The sequence below is a fragment of the Arachis ipaensis genome, chromosome B09 (assembly GCF_000816755.2).
Source record: "Arachis ipaensis cultivar K30076 chromosome B09, Araip1.1, whole genome shotgun sequence".
NCBI classification, from domain to species: Eukaryota; Viridiplantae; Streptophyta; class Magnoliopsida; order Fabales; family Fabaceae; genus Arachis; species Arachis ipaensis.
In genome coordinates this window covers 81,989,671-82,002,793 of record NC_029793.2, presented here as the reverse complement: position 1 = coordinate 82,002,793, position 13,123 = coordinate 81,989,671, and the positions used below count along the sequence as shown (strand labels likewise).

At 37.5% G+C, this 13,123-nt stretch overlaps 1 protein-coding gene across 1 annotated transcript in view; it reads right to left on the bottom strand.

Moving 5' to 3' along the window:
• LOC107618484 (RNA-binding protein 42-like) overlaps positions 12,538 to 13,123 on the bottom strand; it is a 6,549-nt gene continuing 5,963 nt past the window's right edge. Inside the window, 2 exon segments of the mRNA XM_016320578.2 lie at positions 12,538 to 12,846; positions 12,934 to 13,019. Coding sequence (XP_016176064.2) covers positions 12,793 to 12,846; positions 12,934 to 13,019 — 140 coding nt within the window. The 3' untranslated portion in view covers positions 12,538 to 12,792.

Genomic DNA, 13,123 nt, shown 5'->3' with positions numbered 1-13,123 from the left:
AAAGACTAGTAAAATGTCCTATTTATAATAAACTAGCTACTAGGGTTTACATGAGTAAGTAATTGATGCATAAATCCACTTCCGGGGCCCACTTGGTGTGTGCTTGGGCTGAGCTTTAGCTTTTCACGTGCAGAGGCCATTTGTGGAGTTGAACGCCAGGTTTTGATCCATTTCTGGCGTTCAACTCTGGTTTTGGATCCTTTTCTGGCGCTGGACGCCAGAATTGGGCAGAGAGCTGGCGTTGAACGCCAGTTTGCGTCATCTATTCTTGGCCAAAGTATAGACTATTATATATTGCTGGAAAGCCCTGGATGTCTAATTTTCAACGCAATTAGAAGCGCGCCATTTCGAGTTCTGTAGCTCAAGAAAATCCATTTTTAGTGCAGGGAGGTCAGAATCCAACAGCATCAGCAGTCCTTCTTTAACCTCTGAATCTGATTTCTGCTCAAGTCCCTCAATTTCAGCCAGAAAATACCTGAAATCACAGAAAAACACACAAACTCATAGTAAAGTCCAGAAATGTGAATTTAACATAAAAACTAATGAAAACATCCCTAAAAGTAACTAGATCCTACTAAAAACATACTAAAAATAATGCCAAAAAGCGTATAAATTATCCGCTCATCAATCATCAATGTTCCAACCGGGTGGCAAGCAATCTGAATTCTCAATGGAGTACCCAAACAACTTCCTAGACCCATTCAATCGAGCTCTACATCAATCCTTGCACTTCAACTTGGAGCGTGCAACCATATTGAACCTTTCATGACAACTCCCACCATTAACCATCTTCCTCTTACTCTTAAAGCTACAAAGAGCTCTAAGTTGCCCATCCGTCTCAAGCAAAGTATACTCAAGTGGGCTAATTAAGTTTAGAAATGAAAGATTTACCCACTTGAATGAAGTAATGGATAGTGATGGCTTTGGGGGAGAGGTCTCCAACAACTTTGGCAAGGTGATTTCCAGCTCCATTCCCTTGAGCTCTTCCCTGACAACTTCCACCTCTTTGCAAGCCTTTTCAACTTCAACCGCTTCCTCTTGGTAGCTTTCTTCCAATTCAATCTCTTCTTCATTGCCTACCAAGGGCATGGGAGGCTGTGCTTCTTCTTCTTTAATCTCCATCTCTTGATCAACCTCTGCAAAGTCTTCAACCATGATATGTCTTGGAGGTTGTACACCCTCCTCAACATCAACATTAAACACCTTGGAAGAGGCTCTATGACTGGACTTTCCCATGGAGGTTCCGCATCTCCCAAGTCTTCAACCACTTCCTCTTCTGTGATAATTTCGGCTTTCTCCACTTGCTCTAATACAAAATCAAACTCCTCCTTGATGTCTTCCTTCACTAATTCTTCAACCACTCCTTCGCCTTCAAGGGTCTCTACTACCTTCACCTGTAGGGCCTCCTCTAGCTTCTTATGAAGTATGAATTCGCTAAGATGATCCCTTCTCTCTTGTTCTATGTCAATAACATAGTTGGGATCATGTTACTCTTGGATTGATGGATGTGGGTGCTCTTCCATGGAGGGTGGTGATGGGATGGAGAGATCATTATGTGGTTGAAAAGGAAGTGTACTAGAGCTTGATGGTCGATTGTTGGGGGTATTCAATGATCCAATCTGTGAGGCGAGAGCTTATAAAGTAGAGGTCATACCGTTTAAGGTAGAGTTAAGTGTGTTCTAAATGGTCTTTTGTCTTTGGTGAATAGCACTAAGAGTGTTGTTATCCAAAGGAGGTTGGGGTGGATAGGAGGGTTCATTTGTTGGGAGAAAGGGTTCATGATAGGAAGGTGGTTCATCTTGATAAGGATATGGAGATGGTGTATATTGAGGTGGTGGTTCTAAGTATGGCTCGTAAGGCTCTTGGTATGGTGGGTAAGGATTAGGGTCATATGGGGGTGTCTGGTGGTAAGGGGCTTGTGAGTATGGGGGTTCAAAACTATGTTGAGGAGGAGGTTCATAGGCGTATGGTGGTGGTTGTTGATAATCAAAAGAGTGCTCACCATAGCCATTATCTTGGTATGCCTCTTGGAATGGCTCTTGGTCATGGTATGTTGGTGGAAGTTGTTGCCAAGAGGGTTGATCAAATCCTTGTGGCTCCTCCCAACCTTGATTGTTCCAACCTTGATGCATATTCTCATTGTAGCCTCCATTCCCTACAACATAATTTGAACTAAACTCATAGCCAAAAGGGTAAAAATTCATAGTAGTTAAAGAAAATAAAAAACAGAAACTAGTAAAAATAAGCAACTAAGTCCTAAACAAACAAAAACTAACAAACAAGCAAAAAGAAAATATTTACAATAACCAATAACAAGGTACACGTTTGCAATTCCCCGGCAACGGCGCAATTTTGCTGAACGGATTTTTGCTAGTAAATAATTCACAAATAAATTATCGTTGCAAGTATATTTTCTAAACTAACAATAATTCTTTCATACAAAAACTTGTTTGTCACTTAAGCAAACCCAATAAAAATAAACCGAGTATTTAAACCTCGGGTCGTCTCTCAAGGAATTGCAGGGAAGTGTGTTATTATTGGTTATGGGTTTTTTTCTGAGAATTTTTAGAGTTGGAGAATGGAAAAATAAATGATTATAAATTAAAGCAATGAAAATAAACAAGAGATTTTATGTAATTAAATTAAAAAGCCTTGGCTAGGAGAAGATTATTTGGAAGTTCTATCCTTGTTGGATTTCTCAAGATTAATAGTAATAGGTTGTTGTTTCTACTTAGTTATCCTTTATTAAATAAAAAAAAGTCAAGTTGGGAGCCAAATCTATTCACAAGTCCTAATCCTCTCCCTTGGGAAGGATTAGCGTTAGTGGCCAGAGAGCCAATCACAAATTAACTCTTGAGCCTTCTAACTCAAGGGTCTCTAAATATTAATCAACTCCAAAGCCAAGTTGGAAGCCTACTCCATTGACATGGATGCCAATTTTTCATGCATGTAAGGGGAGTAGAACGAAACCATGATAATTGGAATTGAATTGAGATAATCAAGCAAATAAAAAAATTTAATAGAAAAATACTCTTTGCATTAATAAATTAATAAGGGAGGATAATAAATTAAAGTAATAGAATAAATAAAAGTATAAGAAAACTAAATTAAAGGAACATTGAACTTGGAATTGGGAAGAAATAAACCTAAAACTAAGAGAAATCCTAACCTAGAGAGAGGAGAGAGCCTTTCTCTCTCTAGAAACTACATCTAAACCTAACTAATGTGTGAATAATGGAAAGTGTGAAAGTGTGAATGGATTCCCCCACTCTGTAGCCTCTAATCTTTGTGTTTTGGGCTGAAATCTGGGTCAAAAATAGCCCAGAAATTGCCCCCAGCGATTTCTAATACGTCTAGCACGTCACTCTGTCATGCGTACGCGTGGATTGAACTTTCGCCAGGTCACGCGTACGCGTGATCCACACGTGCGGGTTGCTTTACAGCATGGCAACTATGGAAAATTATATATCATTTCGAAGCCTCGAATGTTAGCTTTCTAACACAACTGAAACCGCCTCATTTGGACCTCTGTAGCTCAAGATATGATCGATTGAGTGCGAAGAGGTCAGGTCTGACAGCTTAACAATTCCTTCAGTTTTCTTGTATTCCTTCCACTTTTGCATGCTTCCTTTCCATCCTCTAAGCCATTCCTGCCCTATAAACCTTGAAAACACTTAACACACATATCAAAGCATCAAATGGTAATAAGAGAGGATTAAACATAGCAAAATTAAGGTCAAAGAAGCATGTTTTCAATCATAGCACAAAATCAGGAAGGAAAATGTAAAACATGTGATTTCTATGAATAAGTGTGAGAATAGTGGATAAAATCCACTCAATGAAGTACAAAATGTACCCCGAAATAGTGGTGCATCACCTGTGCATAGGTTAAAATTTTTGCAGAGTTGTGCAAGCGCACATACCAGAAATCACAAAATTCTGCAACTTTGCAGAATTTCAGATTTTTACACCAATCTTTGATTGATCATAACTTCCTTTAGAAAATTCCAAATTTTACAACCTTTATATTGATTCAAAGAGTTTTCAATAAACTTTAATTCTAAATAAGTTTCAATCAATTTTGAAGACCAAGGCAAAAGTTATGATCAGACAAAATTCACCAAAATTTCCCTTTTACCAAAATCACAATTTCCACAATTTTCCAAAATCTTCAAACCACATTCAACCAAAGCAATACCAAACCCCCATTTTGAACATAATCTACCCTCTTGGGTCACAATCTACCATTCCTATCAAATTTTCCACCACACTTCATCATTCTCAACCTTACTTATCAAGTATACAACATATCAAACATATTCCCACCAACACATTCACAAATCCCCATTTGATCAATATCAATCTTCATCATTAAACTCATTCATGCTCCATATTAATGATCAAAATTGCACATTCATACAAGTTCATCATACGTCACATCCCAACATCATTATTTAACAACATTCACAACATCAACAACCATATCAATTCAACCCTATCCGATAGGTCACTGGCCTAAGTGTCCATGAATATTATATACTACATAGAGAAAACCGAAACTATACCTTGGCCGATTCCATAAATGCACCAAAACTCCAATTTAGCACAATCAAGCTCTCAACCATAATCCAAGCTTCCAAAATAACTCCAACAAGCACCAACAAGCTCCAATAGCTCCCGAACTCACAATATTCAAGCTATATATGCATAAACCATCACAAATCAACCTAGGGCTTGTCATAAATAAAATTTCACAAGAGTTCAATGCCTTTTACCATTCCCAATAGCTTTGAAAGCAAAAATCCAATGCTAAGCAAGGATTAGGGTGAACCTAAGCATCCAAAATCGCAAAGTTTTCTCAAGATCATCACTCATCAAACTCGAAATCCTAGGGCAGCATAAGGGAAAAAGAATTTTGAGAAACTTACCACAAGGCTTAGATAGAATTGACGAGCTCAGCGAGAGCTTCGCGTAGCTGCTGACGGCACGCGAATCGGAAAAAGCACATTTTCTAACTCAGAAAAACCTACTTAGTCCAAAAATCATATTTAAATCCTCAAATTCTCGCTCTAACTTTTCAAAATATAAATTGGACAATATTAATTACTTAATTAAATGATTAGTTAAGCTCGGGTCTTACATAAAAGATGTTAATTTAAAATTAAAATATACAAAGATAAACGAAATTAAGCTAAAGAGTGCTGAAATCCACTTTGGGCCCACTTTGGTCTTGTGCTTCGTCCATGCCTGGCGTTCAACTTGCAGTATGGGCGTTGAATGCTAGTTAGGGGGTGAGTGCGTGCTCCCTTGGTCCCTTGGTGGCGTTGTACGCCAGTCTTGGGCATTCAATGCTGGGCTTTGATCCTTCTTGGGCGTTGAACTCAGATGTGGACGTTCAACGCCAATTAGGGGCAGTGATCTGGAAGAGAAGTATAGACTCTTATATATTGCTGGAAAGCTCTGAAAGTTAGCTTTCCAATTCCATTGAGAACGCGTCAATTAGATCTCTGGAGCTCAATATGTGCTCGTTAGAATGCATGAAGGTCAGGATTTGACAGGATCTACTATCCTTTCTTCATCTCTGAACAAGACTTTGCCAATCTTGCTAATTTCGCCCAAAAATCACCTAAAATCATAGAAAAAATACAAAAATTCAAAGTAGCATCCAAATATGAAATTTTTCACTAAAACATACTAAAACATAATAAAATTAATAAAATCTAACTAAAAACGCTATGAAAATGCTATGAAAAGTGTATAAGATATCCACTTATCATTTAGATTATAATTTTTCACCTAAAAATTGGCCGATTGGTCAGACGACCTCCCTACATTTAAAAGTTAGCACCGTCCTCAGTACATTCAAAGTTGAGCAAGGGGGGTACGGCGACTACACGGATTGCCACCTTCAGCTAGTGGATTAACCGGCTACTACGTGACCTTTCTTCTGCTTTCCTTTTTGCTTATGGTTAATCATACTAAAATATAGAAAACAAGATAGTAAGACAAGTAAATGCAAAAGCAAGGAAGAATAGATTGTCAGAATGAGGTAAGAATCACTAAAATGAAGTGAATGCATCAATGTATGACATAGATGAAAATAGTGAGTGAATTCTAAGTTGCTCACGGTCTAGAACTCACACACTAGAATTTAAAAGATATGTCACAACTACACAAAAGAAGTATGTACTTCACTCATTTTAGTGTACTTGAGATACTTCAAAGAAAACTTGTACCTTAAGATAAACAAACAAGCAATAAAGAAGCATGAAAGCACTCAAGCAATAATCAAGCAATTGTGAAATAGATATTGAATGGACATTGGTTAATGTGCAAGAGAATTCAATGAAATAAATGAAATATGGAACTCGTACATCAAATAATGACACACTTTGAATTTGATTTTTGCATCACCTAATTGACATAAAGCGGAAAATATGGGTGCTAACAGAGAGATATAAGGTGAGATCAATCATATAGCAAGCACGAGTGCTATGCAACTTAAGAAAAGAGAGATATAAGGTGATATCAATTACATAACAAGCATGGTCCATAAAGCTTAAAAAGATAAAAAATATGTCTCTCGGTAAGCTTACGATCCAATTTCACAATTCCACAATCTTAATGCATGAACTAGGTGACGTAAATAAAGACCATTCATAAACAAGGATCACCTAACAAAAAATGCATCAACAACATACAATTTCCTAATAATGGATAGTGAACTCAAATTACATGGTGGCTAGTGATGAGCGGATAATTTATACGCTTTTTGGCATTGTTTTTAGTATATTTTTAGTAGGATCTAGTTACTTTTAGGGATGTTTTTATTAGTTTTTATGTTAAATTCACATTTCTGGACTTTACTATGAGTTTGTGTGTTTTTCTGTGATTTCAGGTATTTTCTGATTGAAATTGAGAGACTTGAGCAAAAATCAAATTCAGAGGTTGAAGAAGGACTGCTGATGCTGTTGGATTCTGACCTCCCTGCACTCAAAGTGGATTTTCTGGAGCTACAGAACTCCAAATGGTGCTCTCTCAATGGCGTTGGAAAGTAGACATACAGGACTTTCCAGCAATATATAATAGTCTATACTTTGCCCAAGTGTAGACGACGCAAAGGGCGTTGAACGCCATTTCTACGCTGCAGTCTGGAGTTAAACGCCAGAAACACGTCACAAACCAGAGTTGAACGCCAAAAACACATTACAACTTGGTGTTCAACTCCAAAAGAAGCCTCTGCACGTGTAAACTTCAAGCTCAGCCCAAGCACACACCAAGTGGGCCCCGGAAGTGAATTTCTGCATCAATTACTTACTTCTGTAAATCCTAGTAGCTAGTCTAGTATAAATAGGACTTTTTACTATTGTATTTACATCTTCGGATCATCTTGGGACGTCTAGTTCTTAGATCATGGAGGGCTGGCCACGCATTGGACCATTTTCACTGAGAGGACAGGATGTAGCCATTGACAACGGTGATGCCTAACATACAGCTTACCATAGAAAGGAGTAGGACTGATTGGATGAAGACAGCAGAAAAGCAGAGGTTCAGAGGAACGAAAGCATCTCTATACGCTTATCTGAAATTCTCACCAATGAATTACATAAGTATCTCTATCCTATTTTATGTTTTATTTACTATTATTATTCGAAAACTCCATAACCATTCAATATCCGCCTGACTGAGATTTACAAGATGACCATAGCTTGCTTCATACCAACAATCTCCGTAGGATCTACCCTTACTCACGTAAGGTTTTATTACTTGGACGACCCAGTGCACTTGCTGGTTAGTTGTATCGAAATTGTGACGAATTCTGAATTAAGACTAGAGCACCAAGTTTTTGGAGCCATTACCAGGGATCACAATTTTGTGCACCAGCTAGCTACAACATGCAATCTAGAAATCCAAAAACATTCTTGAAGATAATGTCATAAGTACTTGGCATGTGCAAAATTAAGAATGTAGAATTTGGTGCCAAGCAACAAAGTATCACAATCCAACAATGAATAATTCAGCAGCAACAAATAGCAAATCAAATTAATAGTCCAACACCTTTCACCTAACTAACCTATACTAACAAGTTAATCAACTAAAACAAAAATCAAACTAACTAACTAACTAATGTAAATGGTGGTAGATGATGAATGGTGGTGGAAGATGGTGGTTAAAGGAGGGAAAGAATAGAAAAGAAGAGCGAAGAAAAGAAAAAGAGAGAAGAAAAGGTTTGTACGTACGCACCACTGAGCATGCGTACGCACGAATTAGGATGCAGAGAATAAGGCCGCGTACGTGAGCAATTGGTACGTGGGTGGTAGCTTCTGTTTGGCCCGGTCGCATACGCGGCAAGTGGCTGCACATGCAAGATGGTTCAATTTTGGTGTTATGCGTACGCACCATTGAGCATGCGTATGCATGGTTTTTTTTTTAACATAACAAAACTTAAAAATTAAACACAACTTCTCAACTAGATTCAACTATGCAATTAAAAATCAAAATCCCTGATCCAAAATCAAAGTCCAAAAACTATGCAATTCTACCATGCAACTATGCACATTCTAAAACAAATCAAAATCCAAAAATTGGCTAGATTTCTAACATCCACAAATTTATTCAACTATTCCAATCAAACTAAAATCTATCAAATCAATTCAACACTTAAGAGACATATTTACAAAAATGAAATAAAGAAGGGAAGTCGAAAGGTTTTACCATAGTAGGGTGTCTCCCACTTAGCACTTTTGGTTATTGTCCTTAAGTTTGACAATTGATGGGGTTCTTGTCAAGGTGGCTAGTGCTTGAATTCTTTCTTGGATCCCCACCAATGTTTACACTTTCAATAGCCTCCGGGATTCCAAACTAGGCGCACCAAGCTTCCAAGAAATCTCAAGCAAGTAACAAGACCCCAAAGTTGTTGATTCTTACATTGTATTCCGGGGACCCAAACCTTGTTTGTCAACACCCTTTCTTCTTGTTGATCATTACAATTCCAATCGGGTGGCAAGCATATAGAATTCTCGTTCAAACACCAAATCATCCTCCTAGACTCATACAATTTAGCATTCCTCCAACCATGCGACCTAAGCCTTGAGGGTTCAACTTTAATGAGCCTAACATTATTTTGCCAGCCACTACACAACTCTCTCTTACTCTTTAATCCATAAAGAGCTTTAAGTTGACCATCTATTTCAAGCAAACCATATTCAAGTGGGACAATAAAGCTAAGAGATATAAATTTTACCCACTCAAATGATATGATGGACAGTTGCTTAGTGAGAGAGGCTCCAACCGGCTTTGGCAAAGTGATTGGAACTCCCTTTGACTCCTCTTTGATAGCTACCACCCCTTGACATGCTTCTTCAATTACGATTTCTTATTCACTGACTTCTTCTATACATTTCTCATTGCTCAAGTCATGTGTTAGAGGTTGTGTACGGTCCTCCTTATCATCAATTTCACAACACAATAAGGAAGGTTCAACAATCTCAACTAGCACATAAGTTGGTGTGGAATCATCTTCAATAGAGGGGCTTGCTTCTTGCTTAACTCCTTCTAATATTTCATCATTCACAATGTCTTGGAGGTTGTGCACTATCCCCATCAACATCAATTTCAAGCTCAATGGAAGAAGGTTCTACAACTTCCACAAAATCATCAACAACATTAATTGGTGTGGAAGTGTCCTCAAGCTTGGAATCCACCTCATTCTCAACTTCACCTAAGTCTTCAACCACTTCTTCATCTTCAACAATTTCGGCTTTCTCCACTTATTCCAATACAAAAGCCCACTCCTCATTCTCCACTTGAGTTTCCAGTCTCTCTTTCATGCTACGCTCTTCAATTGATTCTCCACATGTATTCATGGGAGTGCTTTGAGTGTCTAAGCGTTGGGAGACTATATTGGTTATTACCTCTTGAAGAATAGTATAAAGCTCCCTTTGCTCTTAAAGAATTGAAATGAGAGTGTCATCCGTTAGGTGTTGGGGTGGATAGGAGGGTTCATTGTTTGGGAGAAAGAGTTCATAATAGGGAGGTGGTTCATATTGGTGAGAATATGGAGGTGGTGTATATAGAGGTGGTGGTTCTTGGGAGTATTGATGTTGGAATTGTGGTGGCTCTAAGTATGGTTCATATGGCTCATATGGTTGTTGGTATGGTGGATATGGGCTAGGAATATAGAAGTGTTTGGTGATATGGGGCTTGTGAGTAAGGAGGTTGAGAACAATGTTGCGGAATAGGTTCATATTGGTGTGCACTATGGGGTGGATTATGATCATTGTTGGATGGACGAAATTGGTATGGATACCATGAGGTCCGTTCATAAGAATGCGACTCCTCCCTCGATTGATTTCCAATCACAGCTCATACCATCATTGAAGCTCTCATTTTCTACAAGATAGTTGTAACCAAACTCATAGCCAAAAGAGTGAGAATTCATAGTGAACAGAGAAAATAAAAAAAAAAGCAAATAAGAAAGAAAGAAATCAAACTCCTACAACTAGCAAAAACTAACAAAGAAGCAAAAGGCAAACACATTCACAAAATCCACATATATACAATAACCAATAACAATCGCACGTTTTCAATTCCCCGGCAATAGCGCCAAAAACTTGACGTAAGAAAATTGTCAGTTAGGAATTTTCACAAAATAATCTCGTCGAAGTATAGCTCCAAACCAACAATCAACCCTCAATCAAAGTTTGATTTGTTTGTCACAAGTGCAAACCAATAAAAATCGAGAGTATTTAAACATCGGGTCATCTCTCAAGGAACTGCAGGGAAGTGTGCATGTTATTGTTGTGAGTTATTTTTGGGGTTTTGGAATGATGAGCAAGAAATGTAAATTGAACTAAGACAATTAAAGACACTAACTAAGAAAGGTCTTAGCAAAGGTTGAGAATTGGAATTCCTATCCTCATTATCGTCCTCAATCGTGATGGTAAATATAGCTTGCTCTCACTTAGTTATCCTCTAACAATTGAAGGAAAGTCAAGTGAGCAAAATTAACTTTAATCCACAAGTCCTAGTCAATTCCTAGTGAAGGACTCGGTTTAGTGGAGTTCAAGCTAACTAGCAACCTTCAATTACCAAACAACGCTAGATTTTGATAATTCAAGAGTCTTCAAGTTACCAACCCAAGTCAAGAATACAAAATTCTACTCTAAAATCCAACCAAACATTTTATCAAATACTTGGAAGGCATAAAATGAAAGCATGGTAAAATAATAAGAATTAATAAAATCTAAGACTAACAATTACAAGATAACAATAACTAAAATTAAAGAAAGCAACAATGATCATGAAAACATAAATTGCATTAAAGAGAATCAAATTAACATGAGTTCATAAAACTAGAAGTAACAAAATAGAGAAATTAACAAGAGAACTAAGAAAATTAAGACAATTCAACAAGGAAAAGTAGCTGAAACTAGATCAAAACAAGAATTAAAACCTAAATCTAATAGAAATTTAACTTAAATCTACCCTAATTCTAGAGAGAAGAGACAGCTGCACTCTCTAGAATATGACATAAAACATGTTCCTAAACTAAAACTAATTGCTCTCCCTTCATCCTTCTTAAATTTGGCTTCAAATAGCTTCAGAAATGAGTTGGATTGAACTTTGAAAGGCTAAAAATCTTGACCCACATGTTGCATTTAATGTAGTCACGCGATTGCATTTGTGGGTACGCATGCCTGACCATGCTAATAAAAATGCAATCGTGCGTACGCATCAATTCCTGTGTGTACGCATGGCTGTAAAAATTGCAATTGTGCATACGCATGAATGCTTGTGCCTACGCATGGTCGTAAAATTCTCCCAACTCTATTTTTTCATGAATGCTTCACTTTTACATGCTTTCTCCTCACTCCGTTAATCCATACTTGCCTTGTAAACTTAAAATCACTCAACAAACATTTCAAGGCATCGAACATAATCAAAGTAAATCAAATTTAGCAAATTAAGAACCTAAAAAGCATGTTTTCACTTTTAGACACAATTTAGGAAGAATCTATAAAACCCTGCTATTTTAGTGAATAAATGTAAGAGAAGTCAATAAAATTCACCCAATCAAAACAAATAAATACCATGAAATGTAGATTTATCAGGAGAATAGAGGGATGGGGAGTGAAATTCAAGAGGCAATAGGAGTGATGAGTGAAAAGTAAGGATGATTTGAGAGGGAGTGATTTCGATAATGAAATTTGAAATTTGAGAGCTGAAAAGTGAGTACATGGAACGGAAGAAAATAAGGCGTGCCAGTGTTATAGAAGTCGAAGAAGGGAAGGAAAAAGGGAAGTTCAGACTTTGTACATTATTTTATGTATACGTATAGTTGTTGGCACTTGACAAATGCAGTATTTCGTTGGTAAAATATCATTTTTCCGATAGGCAAATACTCTCTTCTAAATTGTGCTACGGTTTGATGTTTATTGTTCATTTGTTCGTTTCTTTTATTCCGCAGTATGGAAGCAGTCAACGATGATAAGTCGAACTCTATCCATCATATTCTAATATGCATTTTTTTTTTTTAAATGACCACCAGATATTCCGGGAACATAAACAAGAAATCAGGTGCGGTTAGGAGTTACGGCATTACAAATACGTTTTAAAAGGAAACGGGTAGATTCTGAAAGGGGGGGAAAAATCACTAGACAAACATCTCAGATAAGGTAAAGATTTATTTACTTTGGGTTTGGATACATTAAAATTCAGTGAAGCATGCGCTTCCAATACAGAGTGTTCTACTTGACTCAGCTTGATTCATTTACAGATTCGGGCCTTAGCTCACTTGTGAAGAACACCCTTCCTGGGAAGCTTCGGTTTCTTGTGAGTTTGGCTCTGCCATGCAAACAAAATAAAGGAAACGTTGGACACACAACGGGTTGAAATAAGTGCAAACTCTCAAGTGACAAATCAAATGCATACCTTCTGTTTTTCCAGGGCCTCGAAATCTGTTCTCTCCTTCCACTTACTCTTGCTTAATTTTATCGGCCGATTTCCAACATATTTACCTGAAATCAAGGCATAAATCAGCATTCATTTATCATTGCTTGTGTGTCAATATTCTCATCCCACATGGGCTCAGTGACGAGTATTACATGAGCAATTCATGCAA